The 18,489-nt window shown below is 37.5% G+C and overlaps 1 protein-coding gene across 3 annotated transcripts in view; it reads left to right on the top strand.

The window, feature by feature from the left end:
* LOC136263250 (FRAS1-related extracellular matrix protein 3-like) overlaps positions 1-18,489 on the top strand; it is a 51,529-nt gene that overhangs the window by 15,270 nt on the left and 17,770 nt on the right. For 2 of the 3 annotated variants that reach the window (XM_066057756.1, XM_066057758.1), the window contains 2 exons: positions 8,565-8,937; positions 8,992-9,198. In XM_066057756.1, the coding sequence (XP_065913828.1) occupies positions 8,565-8,937; positions 8,992-9,198 (580 nt within the window). Of the gene's footprint in view, positions 1-6,413; positions 7,225-8,564; positions 8,938-8,991; positions 9,199-18,489 lie in introns of those variants that run through there. The other variant, XM_066057757.1, reaches the window with a different exon arrangement.

Raw genomic sequence — 18,489 nt, 5'->3', positions numbered from 1 at the left:
ATCATTAATATATGCTAATAATAATAATGGTTGCAACACACTTCCCTGAGGTACGCCACTAGTTACGTTTATAGGTTTAGAGGTGACACCACCACATACCACACGCTGAGTACGGCTGTCCAAAAAGTCAGTAATCCAGTTCAAGATGTTACCACTTACACCATAATGTTGAAGCTTTGTGAGCAGTAAGTGATGCGGTACTCTGTCAAAAGCCTTGCTAAAATCTATTAGTATGGCATCAGTTTGGCCTTTGTTGTTTAAGCTAGAAGCAAAATCATGAGATGTTTTTATTAATTGTAATTCAGCTGAATGATTCTTACGAAATCCAAATTGGGATTCAGAGAGTAAACTGTGGTCAGAGAAGTGAGACATGATGTTTGTATGTACAATATGTTCCAGAACTTTACAGCATATACACGTAAGTGATATTGGTCGATAATTTGAGGGGTTAGATCTATCACCTTTTTAAAATAAGGGTGTCACGATAGCCTGTTTCCAAATTTGTGGGATGGCACCTTGATGAAGGGAAGCAGAGAATATCAGCTTCAAGCTAGGAGAAATTTCAGCAGCCATGGATTTCGGTAATCTAGCAGGTACCTCATCAGGACCATGGGATTTTGATGGGTCTAGATCATTAAGTAAGCAAGTGATTCCTTCACAACAGATCTCAATATTAGGTATATCTGGATAGGGGCTAGGCCCCATATCTGGGGGTGGTTGGAGATGTTCATCATTACTAAAAACTGAGGAAAAATACTGGTTTAAAATACTAGCTTTAGCTTGGTTGTCATCATGCCGAAGTCCATCTTTTTGTAAAGTTAGTACACCACAATAGTCTTTCCGTAGGGATTTTATGAAACTAAATAACTTTTTCTTTTTACTATTTACATATGAATCATGGATAATGTCAGACATATACTTGTTATAAGACTTACGACATTCTCTTTGCATTTGTCTTTTAAGATCTTTAAATTGTGTCCAGTGTAGTGATAAATTCGTTTGTCTGGCCTTGTTGTAGGCCTTTTGTTTATGTCTTCTCAACTGTTTGATCTTATGATTTATCGAAAGCTTACGGTTGCTAGTGTGTTTGATCTTTGATGGGACAAATGTGTTTAACAGACTTAATAATTTGTTATGAAATTCTTAAAGGTAGAAGAAAGTGATGAAGAACTGTTAGATGGGGCAAGTGGATTAAAAACGTGTAATTTTTCAGTATAGTCGCTGTACAAATCGATTATCTTGCTCAGTTCCTACTAGTGTCTAGTGCTATACTGTAATTTCAACTGAACTACACACCACAGAAGGCTGAAACTTTGGTGATCCATTCCTCGGACACTGCTAATAATGCTGAATGCATTAAAAAAATTCATTGTGCGAACAAGTCGGGTTTTTGCTGAGACGGTCACATATTACAATCATAGAAGGCTGAAACTTTGGTGATCCATTCCTCGGACACTGCTAATAATGCTGAGTGCATTTTAAAAAATTCATTGTGCGAACAAGTCGGGTTTTTGCTGAGACGGTCACATATTACAATCAACACATGAATAGCTACAACACATAAAGTTACAAACTGTGCATAGAGTAAGCCACCAATGTTCGACAACCATAGGTTCGGACGCGATTTTTCTTTAAACCCGCAAAGAAAATTTCTGCTCTTGCTATGCCTTTGGAGAGGTCTAGGCCATAAACTCTTGCATGCAAAATTTCACACCTGCAGCTTTCTTAGTCTGGCTGCAGAAGCTGCAAAAGTGACCTGTCCAAATGTTCTCAATTCTCGGACAAAAATATGTATTATCGGTTGAGTGGCACTGCTCATAATGCTTGAAGCTGATCAAGTATTTCTGTGCTTGATATGAAAGAGCAACTCTTATACTCTATTCTTGGCCCGTTGCTATTTTCCATTTATGTTAATGATCTTCCAACCGCCATTACTGATGTTGATGTCAATTTATATGCTGATGATACAGAGCTGCATTATTGTCATAGTGACTTCAGACAATTGGAGTGCATTCTACAGTGTGCTGTTACACAACTTTTTATATGGTTGGTTGCCAACAAGTTGAAACTGAGTGTTCCAAAGTCCTCATCTATGCTCATTGGGACCCGACAGCGTATTTCTGGGAAAACCCTACACCTATCACTTGACAGTTTACCACTACAACAGGTTTCTACTGTGCGATATTTAGGAGTTTACATTGACCAACATTTAACTTGGCACCAACATGTGGAGTATGTTTTACGGAGGGTTCGTGGCAAATTATATTCAATTAATCGCCTTAAGCCACTCACTCCTACTGTGTTGAAATTATTATATCAGGCCCATGTTTTACCTATAATTGACTACTGTGATGTTGTATGGGTACCTACTAATGTTGGCCATCTTAAGAGACTGGAAAGACTTCATTCACGGTTTTCATCATATGACTCTGCCAGATCTTCTGCATTTAATCTTACTTTAGTTGAACGTCACAGATTTCATATTGCCATACAAGTATACAAGATCTTAAAAAGGCTATCACCCTCCTACTTACTTTCCACCTTCAGGTCTGCTTTATCCGTCACAGGTCGTGCAGGGCGCAATGTCCATCGTTTGTATGTACCTGCTGTGCGATTAAACTATGGCAAACGAAGTCTATATTATCGTGGCACAACTATATGGAACAGCCTGCCTACCTCAATCACCGAGATGAACTCATTAAATAGCTTTAAGCTAGCTTATTTAAGTCATATTTAGTTAATTGTGTGTATATATGTACCTATATTGTTTTTGTATGCTTGTTCAGGGCACAGCTGAAAAACAGCTTTTGCTGATGCTGTCTCCCTGTCTAAATAACATTAAAAAAAAAAAAAAAAAAAAATACTCTCCAAATATATGCAGATATTTGGCTTAGTCCTTATTGGCTGTGAATTACAAAGCTCCAAAGTCACCTCTGTCGTGCAATCTTAAATTCGGCCACATGTGAAGTTCGTGCAAATCAAATAGTTACCTATATCGAATTCAAAGCTATTTTTATGAACATTTAGAGCATCAGTTACCGTTCAGTAGTAAATAGATACATGCATGATGACCGCACCTTGATTTTTGCCCGAATAGCTACATTGCATTTAGGCTTCTCTGACAGTAGCAGCCTAGCTACTGCACCCAGCACACATATACATAATCCATATCCACTTAAATAGGGTTTTGACTATCTCCTGTCTTAAAAATGTCAAACGTTTCTCTTCAAAACGTCCAGGACATTAGCCAGAACGAAATACTCTAATAGAACAGTTAATTACTCTAATATAACGATCAGCTAATTTATTATCACATGTAATCAGGTTTTAAGCGTTGTAATCAAAGAAATTTACATTATAATAGTCTTATTGAAGTGAATATGTCTGGGCGTGGCCCTCAGATTTTCTGACTGCTCCAATTGTATAATAGGTGACTGTTCTATTAGAGTGTTTCGATCTGGCTAATGTCCTGGACATTTTGGAGAGAAACTTTTGATATTTTTAAGGTAGGGGTTAGTTAAAACCCCATTTAAGTGGATTTGGATTGTGTATATGTGTGCTGGGTGCAGTAGCTAGGCTGCTACTACCAAAGAAGCATAAATGCAATGTAGCTATTCGGGCAAAAATCAAGGTGCGGCCATCGTGCATGTATCTATTTACTATATACTGAACGGTAACTGATGCTCTAAATGTTCATAAAAATAGCTTTGAATTCGATATAGGTAACTATTTGATTTGCACGAACTTCACATGTGGCCGAATTTAAGATTGCACGACAGAGGTGACTTTGGAGCTTTGTAATTCACAGCCAATAAGGACTAAGCCAAATATCTGCATATATTTGGAGAGTATAAGAGTTGCCCTTTCATATCAAGCACAGAAAGACTTGATCAGCTTCAAGCATTACGAGCAGTGCCATTCGACCGATAATGCATATTTTTGTCCGAGAATTAAGAACATTCGGACAGGTCACTTTTGCAACTCCTGCAGCCAGACAAAGAAAGCTGCAGATCTGAAATTTTGCATGCAAGAGTTTATGGCCTAGCTCTCTCCAAAGACATAGCAAGAGCAGAAATTTTCTTTGTGTGTTCAAAGAAAAATCGCGTCCGAACCTATGGTGGTCGAACATTGGTGGCTTACTCTATTATTAGAAGTCAGACTCTTAATTAAATGCGCAGCGCTTATTTTCCATGTAAAAATTCGCTGCAAACATCCGCTACAGTCATGTATGCTACAGTCAATGGTGGATATCGTACAAAACTGGAACCATTAACTGTTCAAAATAAATTTTTAGATATTGTAACTCTGGAGCAAGCTTGCCCTCTGTGGAAGAGACTGATGTATGGCCTCCCTGAAAAACAGCTGTCCTTCCTGCTACGTGCTGGTTGTGACACTCTACCAACCCCTATGAACCTGGCCAGATGGAACATCATTACTGATCCTAGATGTGCTCTTTGTCAAGCTCCTCAACCCACAACAAACCATATTTTGACTGGCTGTCCTGCTGCTCTAGATCAAGGTAGGTATACCTGGAGACATGACTCAGTTTTACAGGTCCTTGTTCATGGGCTCCAACATCATTTACCTGAAACATTCAAACTTTATGCTGACCTTCCAGGTTATCTAGCTAGTTCCAGCCCCCCTAGTACCATCCCAACCAATCTTTCCTCCACCCTCAGCAGGCCTGACTTGGTATTGGTTTCTAATGATTCCATTTGTTTGTTCGAATTGACAGTACCAACTAATACCCAGCAACATCTTCTTGCTGCTAGAGCTAGAAAGGAAGATCGATATAGCTCCTTGCAATATGACCTCCAGCTTTCTGGGTTAACTGTTAATCTTGTTCTAATTGAAATTGGTTGTTTAGGCCACTTTTTGCCAGAAACAATTGCTCAAATGGCTACTGCTTGTGAAGTGCCAAAGAAAACCATAAGATCCTTGTTTGAGCAGGCAGCTCGCATTGCTGTGTCCTGTTCTTACAGAATTTTTAATTCTAGAGCCTCCCCGGGCTGGGATCTTTTAGACCACCTTAGGTAAACTTTAAGTATTACATATATGTAGATATAGTTGTTTTTTTTTGTTTCTTTTTTTTTGTGTATTGTAATTTAATTTACCTTTAGTTAATGTAAGTCTTGCCAGGGCTCCTGTACTGATCCATCAGCACATGGTACCCCTGTGTCTAGGCCCCTGTATGCTTGTAATGTATATTTTGTCTTAATCATTAAGACGTCTATTCTCCTTTTCCCTCATTACTGAATTGTGAGCAGTGCGTGGCTGCCACGCCAGAAGATTTTCTGATTCCCGGGCAAGGTGAGCTGATGCCTGGGGAAATGCCCGGGTGTAGATACGCCACTACTACATACTGTTCTAATACTGTAACTGCTTTATTAGAGTGACTGCTCTATTAGAGTATCTCGATCTTGGTATACTAAAAATTTTTGGAGGGGAGGTCAAGAGCCCCCTTGACCCCCCCCCCCCCAAGGCTCTGTATCCGCCCCTGACAAAGACTTTAATTTGTAGGTGTGGTTCATTTTTCATTAATTTTTATTAATTAACAAAGCCCCTAAAGGGGTAAAATGCTAATATAAAAATTAAGTTAGTTATTAGTTAATACAAGTTTAAAATCTGCAAGGGATAAGTTATTAATGTTATTGATTTGGAGACTGTTCCATTCAGGTATCGTTTTGGGGAAGAAGGAGAATTTGTAAGAACCACAAGAGGTTTGAACGTGGTAAAATTTACAAGGATGATTTGATCTAGTTGATGTCAGCCTTGCGGGTGAGGGTAAATATTGTTCAGGTATTAATATCAGATGATATACAACTTTAAATAGTAGGATCAATCTAAGATAATTACGATATGATGACTTTGGAGGGTTGGCCATTTCAAATCATTTAGCATCACAGTTACACTGTCCAAATTGTTATTCCATGGTTTATTGAGAATAAATCTTGCTGCTCTGCGTTGCACTGACTCTAGTTGCACTGACTCTAGTTGCACTGACTCTTGTTGCACTGACTCCTGTTGCACTGAATCTGTTTCATGGGTGGGTTCTGAAATTCTTGGAAACTGAACAATGAAATTTCCAGACTACACAACAATCCCCTTTGTGATATTTTCCCCTGGAATACAGATGAGATGTCCTTGCTCTGAACAAATGAGATCAATGCTAGCAGTTACAGGACAACATACAGAAGAGCAATGTCCCCCTTAAGCACATGATGGCAGACATTAATAGTGAGCAGCGAAGCCTGCATCTCTACCAAAACAAAGCATTAGCTATAATTCATGTCCCACCTGTCTGCCAATATGAAAGCTAACTTTTTAAATAAACAGCTCTCAGCAGCATAACCCTTGCCAAACTGATCTTCAGTCAGGTAAGTTTATTTTCTAAGTGTTTAAATACACAACTACTTCAGAACACAGCCACACACAACCTCGAATGCATTTTCATAGCTCTAGCTGCCTCATGTATAACACAGGCTATCATACCAACACACATCAGTAGCTATATGAAACCTTACTTGTGTCACAGGTTTAGCCTTGCGGACAATTCTTATCACAGATTTGTCGCTTATTTCGCTACCATCATAATCAATAAACACGCTTCCCCAATCCTTAGTCTCCCTCTTCACTTGGGTGAATAAGCCGTAACCTAACAGCACATCATTAGAATGCTCCTTGATAGTGTCAATTAATAGCTGAACTTCTGCTTCCACATCTGTTTCAGCCGGCTACTCACGGTCACACATGAAATACTTCACTGTTCTTGTGTGGTCTCCCATCAAAACTAATACTGTTATCTCCCTTTTTGTTTCCATTAAGAAGAATCGCTTAAAAGTACCAACGACGATTGAGACAAGATAAAACTAATTTATCACGTGCAGTCATCTATTGCGGAAGTTACTCATGTGCACTTTTTAAAGGTACACTGAAGTATGTCTGTTGCAATCAAATCCCCCACCTTTGAGGCATTGTTCTGAATCAAATGTACACTAAATCCCCACTAAATCCCCTATGATGCCCGGGAGAGGGAGGGTAGGGATTAACATTGATAGGTGCATAATGGATACTTAACTTTTCAGACAATTAAAAAAAATCTATTGTGGGTTGGAGTATGTGGATTATCTCTGTTGTTTTAGTGGAATTTACAATGCTAGAAACTGCTACTAGATGGCACTAAAACGTGATAAACCCCCAGCAAAAAGACCAAAGACAAGGAAGGTACAAGTTGTATTCTATGTATTTCATGCAGTAAAAATTCGGATGAAGGCAATGTACAGTGTATCATTGTATAATTACAATTACAATTATAATGCAAACCCTACAATAGCTCAGAGTGGTCCCCAACCCTTTCAACACATTTTTATGAAATTTTAAAAGATTTAATTTTACTGAATTTTCTACTAACTGACTAATAACTAATTGACTGATACCTGTAGCAAAGCATAACTTGACTTATAGGCTTGATTTCTTCACTGTTTTACATTGCTTCAGTCCAAGATGTGCCCTTTCACTAACTGAAGCAGCTTTACAGTACATACATGCATCATGGTTTTATCTTTGCAACCCTTTGTGTTGCAGCATAAATGCATGATTGCTTCCAGCGACACTGCTGGCTACAGTGTATCACGAGAATTGTTCATAATTTTTCCATATAGCTAGTCAGTTGATTGGTTGCAGAGGTGCATCTCGTGCTGTTGTTTGTTTGTAATGCTATAGCACTGTACAATGGGTGGAATATCATAACTGAAATAAAATTAGAATGGCTACATATGAATCAGTAGCTGTAGCTATTGATAGTTGAGGAACACATTTAGTTGCAATTTCCATAATGATGCATGAGGTACTGAATGGACTGGATAGGCACTTTTGTCCTGTTGTTCATTTGTAATACTGTATAGTCAATGGGTGTAACATAGCTGAAAACAAAACAGAATGTGGCTATATCACTAACATTTCAGTAATGGATTGTCGGGAATGCACATTCAGTTGCTCGATAGAATTTTATAATGTATCTGGCCAGTGTCATTCTTCCCAGACCTTTTATGTGTATTGCATTGCATTGGTTCACTAGTCATTAGAAAACAAATATAAAGAAAATAATTTTACATTGAGTAGTAAAATAAAAAGCAATGAAAAACAAGTGGGGAGGTCATATATACTTGCAGCTATACAAGTGGACCATATACTTTAGTCATAGCCACACACTATTGACAGGCTATATAGCTGTAGCTACAGTAGAAATGACCTCTCTTATTCATTGCTATGATCTCTACTCAATTGTATAGTTTCTATTTTCCTGTACACTTGTATATTGTACAGTCCATGCAAGCACTTGATAAAAACATGTTCCTAAAAGGACTTGGAAAGCTGCACCTCTGCTGCTGTATAAAGAACCTATACTCTGGTTATCACCCTCACATCAAAACTTCCTCCACCACTGCTAACTGGTACTGCAGTTATGATAAAAAAATAAATATATTAGTGGTACTGTATTATAGCTCACACACTTAAGCTCTGTAAAAAGTTATCATGCATGTAATTGTTCAATATATTCACAGATTGGTGATAGGATTGTACATACTAGTCAGAGTCCTCGTGATCGTGCGTTGTATTCATGTAAATATGATTATTATGATCACTATCTATATATTGGAACTACTTATCTTTTTGGAATTGGAGGACTTTGTACTCACATCAAGATATGGACACCATACAGTAACTTTTCTCTAGATCTTATTCAAGCAATAGCCAATGGTTGTAGCAATTGTCATGTTGTCAGTGTTACATTCCAATACAATTCTTTATTTATTTACGAGAGCAATAGTACAGTATTATTTGAGTTGCTTCTTAGCAAGCCATTACCATTGGATATCACTGTGCAAGTTGGAGTAAGTAATGACACCAGTTATACCAGTATTACTACTGCAACTGGTAAGTTAGCTTAAAGGATATTACCCATGTTAAGTGTCACACATAATTATGTAGAAGGTGTGGATTTCAGTTCTGGACCATATAATGTCATATTTCCAGCTGGATCTACCAATGCCTCTTTTAGTATTTCTATAACCAATGATACTATATATGAATCTATTGCAGAATATTTTCATTTGATAATATTGAAGGACTCACTACCTACCTGTGCTCAATATGATTCATCTACATTCAGAGTACTAATACTTGATGATGACATTCGTAAGTTATTATAATTTCACCTGCATTTGTACAATTGAGACTCACACTGGTGAGCTACAAGTCCAAGGTGCTAGTTACAACAATAATGAATGTACATGCAGTACATGCATGGCCACTGCTATGTGCTATTTTTGAATTAGGCAATCATTTATGTAATCTTTATAAAAGAATGGAGCTAACAAAAATTCATATGCAATATAGCTATTTGAAAAGATGGGATATGGTTGGTGGTCAAAATGGCTACAGTGGTGTTCATTTCATCAATTTTGCAACAGTAACAGTACAAATAATTTTAAAATTTGCAATGCCTAAACTGGCCTGCAGGAGTTTGAGGTTTGTTTATCTTATTACATAGATAGCTAAGAAATCAAGGCTTTAACATATTGTATTTGTTGAAAGTTTAGCAATCATTATTTTTATATCACTACTGTCTGAAATACAAAATATTTTCAAACATTTGTTGCTAACTGTGTCCTGATCTATCACCATGGTTTTCTTTCCATGCCTTGGTATTATAGAGAACAATGTCAATAGTAATACAACTATGACTGGTACCTTCAGGCAATGTTTTTTGAGAACAATGTCAAGCGCATGGAAAATTAAGCTCAATTTGGGATCAGAAAAATACAAGGTAGTAAAACAAGGGAGGTTACCTACACCTGACGATATAGTGGCCCAAACAAGGTAGGTTGCCTATATCTGCAGGTGTAGGCAACCTCCCTTGTTTCACTACATTTTTATTTATGATCCCTAATCTTTCAGCAACATTACTTTGAAAGCTACGGACACTCAAAAATATTTGCATGGGGCTAATTTTTGGTTGCAATTTGACTTGGAAAGATCATGTTGCATAAAAAGATGCCATATTATCTGTATGTAGTGAACTCTAACCAGTAGGTGCTTCCTGCAGACTTATATTATTAAGTTCCTTTTGGAGTCAATAATTTTAACAAGACTCAGGTAGTGAGTTGAGTGTCCAGTAAAACAAAAACATGCAGCACAGACAATAAATGACATGAACACTACATGTGAGGATTTTACAGGAACAAATGTTGTCAAATTTAGCTTGCCTGTAACTCACCTGCCATTTACACTATCCCTCTGGAACTCTAGAGTTAACCTCATCATGTTACTAGTAACTGCCACACAAGCAGTGATTAGCAAACCACTTTGACTATTTTGAGATTGAGATTGAGATTGCTGACATCAAAGGGAAGGTTTCATTTATTTTTACTTTTTTAACATGCGGTTAGATGCAACCACAAGTGTATTCCTTGCATTCCTTTGTGTATTCCAAACATTGATTGCCCTGGTATTGCTTCCATATTCTCTCAATTGCCTCAAGATTCACATAATCGATTTTGCCATACATCATTACTCTACAGTCATAATTTCAGTACCAAATGAAGTTTCAGTCATCCTCAGTCGGCCTAGAGGCCATATACAAAACCCATATTGTTGTTTTTTGCAATACTCGCTTGGCAAGTAGGGAAATGTGTCTTTAAACTGTTCTAAAAGTTCCTTTGAGATTGTTACATATGTTTTTGAGAATGGCTAGTTTGAAATTTTTCCCATGTAATTTTCTCTCTAAGGGCATTGCTTAAGAATTTAAAAAATGATGCAGGGCACAACTTTGGTCACTGGTTATTGGGCTGTGAATAGCAGGTGTAGTTAATCAGTGTATGTAGCAATAAAGAAGTGTGCAAAAACTATGCCATCGTTTGAGAATGGCTAGTTTGAAATTTGAATTTAGTCGCCCCCACCTGATTTGCTTTCTTAGAGCATGGCTTAAAGAATTTAAAGAATGACACAGAGCACAACTGTGGTTATCATTTGTTGAAACAAGATGTATGTGTATTTAATTAGTGCATGTAGCTAGCCTAAAAGGAAAACCACCAATTATTTAGAATTGTCACCATGCATTTTATAGCACTCCTACACAAAATTATATGGGTACACATGTAGTTACAACATACAGAAGAAACATGAATACCTAACAGTTTTCACAGTAATAAAAGTAAGAATTGTATAATATAATGACTGTGATATTACTGCTATGAAAATAATGTCTCCATTTCTCCAGTGGCCCACCATGGTAGCAGGTCTCACACGACAACATATTCATCCAAACACAGATAAGCAGTGGGAGTAAGTGCACTGACAACAAGTAGGTATGACTCCATTTGTAGAATCTAGATGAGTGGGTGTGGCTCCAGTATGTCTAAACAGTTAACACACATTCTTGTTATAAATATGTACTAGAATTGCAACAGTATTTAACTACAATGATACATAATTTCCATTGCATCACTATCAAATGACACTAAGTGGAGGATATTGTTGCATATCTAGTACATACACTCCATCAGTACAATCAAGGAAACCTGTTTTAATGGCCACCAGTATAGAAAGCAACCTCTCTCAAAAAGCCAATTCCAAATTGAGAATTTATACACTGCTACCTGTTTATTGAGTGAAGGTTGCAATAGACAAGCTCCACTATAATTTATTCACATAATCTGATCGTGTACCTTCTGTCAGAGGATGAGATCCACTTGGCCAGGTAAAATGCAACCCAAATGTCCTGGATGATCCAGACTCAACTCACTTATGCAGCGGCACAGTGAAACTGAGAATTTATATAGGAGAATATAGTTGAAGGGGTCAGTGGAAAAAAGGAGACATGTGCCATTTTAGATTTTCCATTTTCTAAAAATTAGAAGGGCTTGGTTTAACCATGTGAATAATATTGTCACTAAGTAAACTACAGAGTTTAAAAGTTCATGACAGCCTCAATATAACTTTTAGCAAATATTACAAAAATCCCAAAATTCCTATTACGTGGTCACCTAATCTTTTAAATGGTACTTGTCTCCTTTTGTTGCTGGCCCCTTCAAGTATATTTTAAGATGTGTGGATGCATTATAATGTGCATACAAGAAATGCTATGTACCGTTTTAGCATTGCAAATCACCACATTAAGTCAACAATACTACATAATGCCCATCAATAAACCTGAAGAGGAAAAGTTACAAATAGTATAAATGCATACCATATATAAGTACGTACAGTTAACAATGGTGAACAATATTAATGGTTAACAATATACACTGAAGCTTCACTCAGGTCACTTCATGGCCAACCTTGTGACAGATTGCTCTGTATACAAAATGACACATTCGGGTATTGTATTTAGATAGATGATAATGTAACGTATTGTGACATAAATACGTATGATGTGTCACTGCTAGGCAGTATACTGATATGGTTGTCATATATACCTGCATATATACCTCAGATAAGTAGGCGCAGTAAGATGGTTACTTTTGGGCCAAAATTTCTTGGCTTAATAGGCAGGTAGCTGCTTTAGCAAGGCACTGATTTAACCATATGGATGTCTCACAGGAGAATTTAAAAGTTGGCCTTCTTAGAGAGGCAGCCTTCTGTACAAGTCTTCTGTACAAGTGGCCACCAAGGCAGGTCCACTGTGGATGAAAGTCAGGCATTAGATATTTGGAATTTCATGTGTTGAAGGTATTCTAGGACTTCTGGTAGTCTAAAAACTCACCACAGTTTATTCAGGCAGTGTTGTGGTCACCACTAAACCACTAGAATGCTGTGTTTTTGTCTTATGCTTGAACTGAAATGGATATTCTGAAAAATACATCCTATGGATAATGACTTCCATCGCTTTCTTCATCAGGAGCTTATAAGGACCAAAAGTGAAACTTCTTACACCTTGGGCTAACACCCATCTCGGAAATGTCCCATCTGTGATCCTATAACCTACATCAGAGCAGTGTTTTTGGAACTCTAACAGATTGGTTGCCCCATTGCTGCCAGCACTCATTGTCTCACACGCTGTCACACACTAAACCCATCTCTATGGCCAGGTAGAAGTTAGAACAGCTGCATTGTAGATGCTTCTTACTAATTGTTTATGGCTGCAAAATGCAGCCACCTCCTTAATAAACTAGGTCAGAAAGTTTTGTCCCTACAATTAGAGAATGACCAGTTATCACTGTACTATTAGTGAAGGATTAATTATCAAGATACTGAGATATACATACGCTACAAAGTCATCTCCGGGCAGCCTCCAAATATAGCAGTAAATTTTTTACGCTGGTCTAATGTCTAGCTATACTGTCGTGATAGAGATTCCACTGTACAAAATACATGTTATCATGTTATGCGCTAATTATGCCTTTTATAATTAAGTTTTACAACACAAATGCATGTAAGGTTAAACTCACCAATTGTGTCAATCGCTTCAACACAAAAAGACAACCTTCGGGCGATGGGACAACAGTCACAAAGATCACAGCCTATTCCAGTGCGCTTATTATTTTTCCCGGGCTAGATGGAACGCCCTTGCCTACCACCCCCAGCACAAAAGGCATGTGTGCTGGACACAACTGATACAACAATAATAGGGACAATTAAAAGTCCCTAGGTCAACTCAGTTCTGGGGAAGCATCAGATGATCTGTAAGAGATGGAACGGCTTTCCTGTATGTACATAGTTGTATATCTTAAAAGAGAAAAAGACAACAAGCAATGAAGCCACACAAGAGTACTGTTGTAGGTCATGATGTTACATTTGGAAAGCAATTCAGCCATATAAATGGCAATAAAAAGTGACTGCTTTCTTGCCCATACCTCCAGTTATTGAAAAAAGTAAAGGGGTGAAAGATGCCAACTCCACCTCACGGACACGGTCACCATACTCCCTTTTCTTCTGTTGCTCATGATGTCTATATACAGATAGAATAGAAGCACTGCAGTAGCTCTGTGCATTTGGATGAAACACCCTTATGTCAAAAAAGGAACTTTGCCGCTGCCCCCAAATCCATGAGCATGTATATTGGCTCTGGCATCATCTTGTTGGTTGGCAGACTGAGGAGTAATCACTTCTCCACTGAGAGATTGAAGAGGTGGCTCGATGGCAATGTCATTACAAACCTTAGACAGTAACTCAGCTGTGATGTCACACAAATCATTATGACGCACAAATGTTAAGCCACCATGCTGACATATCATGGCATGATTAGTAGAAAAATTGGCACCACAAACACAGTGACTAGGAGTGTTCAGTAAATTCCAACCATAATGTTAAGTGTGCACCAGTTTACAAAGGATTTCTGAAAATTTACTTCCCTGATCACAACGATATCCTCCAGCTGATACAGGAAATTTCTACAACAACAAAAATGAATTTGCAATCATTTTCCTTGCCAATCTCCTATTTTAGACTATTCGCCAAAGTTTTTTTTGCCAATGCCTATTCGCCAAAGTTTTATGCTGCCAAAGTTTTGCGCTCACTATATGATATAGCGAAGAATTTGGAATTTTAAGTTCGATTAGGGATCACAGAAATAAAAGTAGGGAAACAAGAGAGGTCTGCAGGTATACTAGTTGACATTGTCAATCCCTACTTCAGCCTGTATCCATGACCAAATTAGGGATTAAGTGTCCACTAGTATATCTCCCTTGTTTCCCTACTTTTTATATCTATGATTCCTAATCAAACTTAAAATTCCTAATTTTTCTTTATACTCAATTTTTAAACTTGTTTTTAGCATTATTATGACTGGTGAACCCACACATACCGCATCAAAAGAAGGAATGGAGCCAGAGTTATGTTTCATCTGAAAGCACACCCCAGGTATCAATTACTGACTCAAAAGTGAAATAGCAATAATGCTTTGATATCAGCTATATTCACTCTGTTATACAGCACTAGAAGGAAAACACCTCTGCAATAAATCCAGTCAAAAATATGGACAATTCGCAAGCCCCAACTACTCAAGATTGGGAAGAAAAGCTACTCGAGATTAAACAGTGGTTATTATGCTGCGTTTTCACCTATTTCCGTCCATTGTACAGCATTACAAATGAAGAACAGTATGAGAAGCATCTCTGCAATCAATCCAGTTACTATGAAAAATACGTGCAAGATACCAACACAGCCACAGAGAAGCTGCATAGTGTTGTTGCATTGTCAGTGAAAAGAACTGGAACACAAAGGAAGACAAAGGCAAGTCCATGATACATGTATTGTACATACTGTGGCTGGCAAAAAGGCACATCTCGGGATGAAGCAACATAAAACCATGAAGAAATCAAGCCCCTCACTATATATCCATCATCGAGTTATGCTTGACTGAAGGCATCAGTTATTCAGAACAAATTTCTGTCAAATAAATCCATAGAACCTTTTTGGAAAGGTTTGGGGTTGATCATAAGACATTTTTGGGGTAACCAATACTATCAAGTTGTCATGAAGGGAAATTGAGGCTGATCTTAGGGTAATATTTTTGACTAGAAAAGCCCAGTTCTTCATGGTCCATAATATGCAGTACTACTGTACTGCGGTACTGTATGATACTGAAACGGTGATTATTGTTTAGGATATAGACACAATGCAGTATCTCACAGTACGTGCATTTTCAAATTATGTATATTTCCAAAGTTAGCCTGTTTATGCTGTACTAGAATAATGTAAGGTATAGACACAGTATAGCTAGTATTTCACTGCATCTTAGCCTATGCAAGCATCTGATTGAACGAGTCACTAGTATAATTATAATGAGAACCTCTTATACATTGTGAATGTGCAATAGCCTTGGTCACACACAACCACAAAGACTAGCTTAAAAGATGAAACCAGTATAGGAATTACAAGTACAGAATATATATATATATATATATATAATATATATATGTGAACTAATTTTAGAAAACCATCGATATACGAAGGAAGGCGAATTCATTGAAGAAACACCGTTGTAAATTCTTTCATAGCTGCAACATAAACAAACATCTGTAACTCAGAAACCCACCTGTGTATGAAGACAAAACAAAGATTTTTGAACTCCCTATGAATAGGAGAACATGTTGATTCCCAGGATTTATTCACCGAAATCAAAGGTGATGGCCAAGAAATGGCTGCAATAATGTTAATGCTAACAATTTTTAACAATGCACACAGCCATTAACAAATGGTACAGTCGTACCATTTAAGTAGGAATCCAGGTGAAAATTTCATGCGCCGCCCAAAATTCCACCTTTAAAAATCATCTTAGAGATATCTTAAGAGACTAAAATCACCTTTATGGAATAGTACTAGTACATATAATACATAAAGTACAACAAAACACTTACAGGTGGCCAGATACAGTTACTGTATTAAAAAATTGCCAAAAACTTGCATTTTAGATTGACTGCCTGACTGACTGACCAGTCGCAAGCCTAGAGGCCAAACAAAGCAGTGCACGGCCACCATTTTATGTCACAACTACAACAACAACAAACTCACCAGTGGGGTATGCCTTTTGTGGTTCTGACGAGTGTGTGCCCTCTGCTCCTTGTCTTTTCTTTTATCTTCAATCATGCTACATTTCTTTTCATCCAACGAAACCATATTGAGGCGTTGATTTTCCGTATCAACACTTTCTTTAAGCAGCATAAGATTATTTAAGGTGCTTAGACTATGCTACTGTATGGAGGCATATATCAAGACTCACGGTAGTGAGTAGCATGGTCATGAAACTACAAAGCGCATGCCCAATTAAAAGACATGTGACCACTACTGTGTGTTATTTATGTGCATGGATGGTTTTGCAATATTAGCCCTGGATTATGCAATATCTCTCAATAGGTTTGTATTGCATTACATAATAAAAATTTTTACGTAATAGTAGTAGTTTTCTTACGACTAATATTAAAATGCGTATTTAGATAAATTTCGCTTTATTTCTCAACCTTGTTTTACACCTAGCATCACCTTATATCATTCAACTTATTCATGTTTGTACGCTCCATCTGGCACTGAAATTATCTAATCCTGGTTTGTTCATACGCGCATTTTCTTTGATCAAACTTCTAATCCCTATGATAACTTTTGAAGACACGATGTGGACACAAACCCTAATGTCTGATTAAAAAGTTTTAAAAGCGTGTAGAATCATAAGTTCCCTAGGAAAGGTGTTTTAAGCAGAAATCTTTTAAATTCCATTTAGTGCCATGCTTCATGCAAGCACTGATAATTGGCAGATATCTTATAAACAAGTGTGAAAGCGTCAAGAACATAGCATCACTAGAGAAGGTGTTCCAAGCATAATTCTTGTTGCCACACTATACACATGGTGCATTAAAATAACTTGTGTGTTCTGGTGGTGCTCAAACCAGCTTGTTACATAGCATCACCCATCCTAACAGCAAGTAGTCACTCCCATTGTGGCTTTCATCATGCATGTCACTTAATTAATACACATGTTATGTAACAAAATATATCATATTAATTGTTTGTGACATTAACAATAAAATTCTGACAATAAAATGGGATAGTTAGTTTAGTCCCATCACAATTGTACGCCTCATCCTGGAAATTCAGAAGATTATAATCAACTGAGCCAAGATCTTACCAGGCCAGATGAATCTCATCGTCCATGTACACTTGAAAATTGAGAACTAAAGAACACACATAACATTATATGATTCCTCTGTCTATAAACTTACTCCCCGAAACTTGATCTCAGTTGCCAAGTTACGTATGTACCACTGCTACTGAGAGAACCGCATGCTATGACCAAGTACCCTGTACCTGTAAAATCAACAGGCGGGCATTAAATACAATGCAGCTAAAAATCTGTCACTTTTTATGCAGATGACAGATTTGGGGATCTGAAAATTCATCACACCCTTGAGGTAATACAAAAATTTCTTAGTATACACAGAATGACCTGAAGATCCACAACGTCTACAGTCCACGTACACTTGACAATTGAGAACTAAGGAAAACACATAACATTATAAAATTCCTCTGTCTACTTACCCCCGAACCTTGATCTTAGTTGCCAAGTTTAGAGCTCTAGCCAAGTTACGCATGTAGCACAGCTAGTGAGAGAACTACATGCTATGACCAAGTACCCTGTACCTGTAAAATCGACAGGTGGGCATTAGATACAATACAGCTAAAAATCTGTCATGTTTTACGTAAATGAGTGATTTGGGGACCTGAAAAATCCATCACACCCTTGAGGTAATACAGACGTCCCTAAATTTTGCATTGCCTCAAGGGTGTGATGGATTTTTCAGGTCCCCAAATCTGTCATTTACATAAAACATGACAGATTTTTAGCTTCTTCAACACACCTTTTTTTTACAGCAAACACCTTTGCTGTAAAAAAATGCGCGTCCAAGAAACTACAAGTATCTGTAACCCCATGTAAACACAGATATTAAGCTGTAGAAAAACACTCCATGAAATCAATGGGTAACTGAAAGAGCT

The sequence above is a fragment of the Dysidea avara genome, chromosome 8 (assembly GCF_963678975.1).
Source record: "Dysidea avara chromosome 8, odDysAvar1.4, whole genome shotgun sequence".
Lineage (NCBI taxonomy): Eukaryota > Metazoa > Porifera > Demospongiae > Dictyoceratida > Dysideidae > Dysidea > Dysidea avara.
This window is presented reverse-complemented; position numbering and strand designations above follow the sequence as displayed.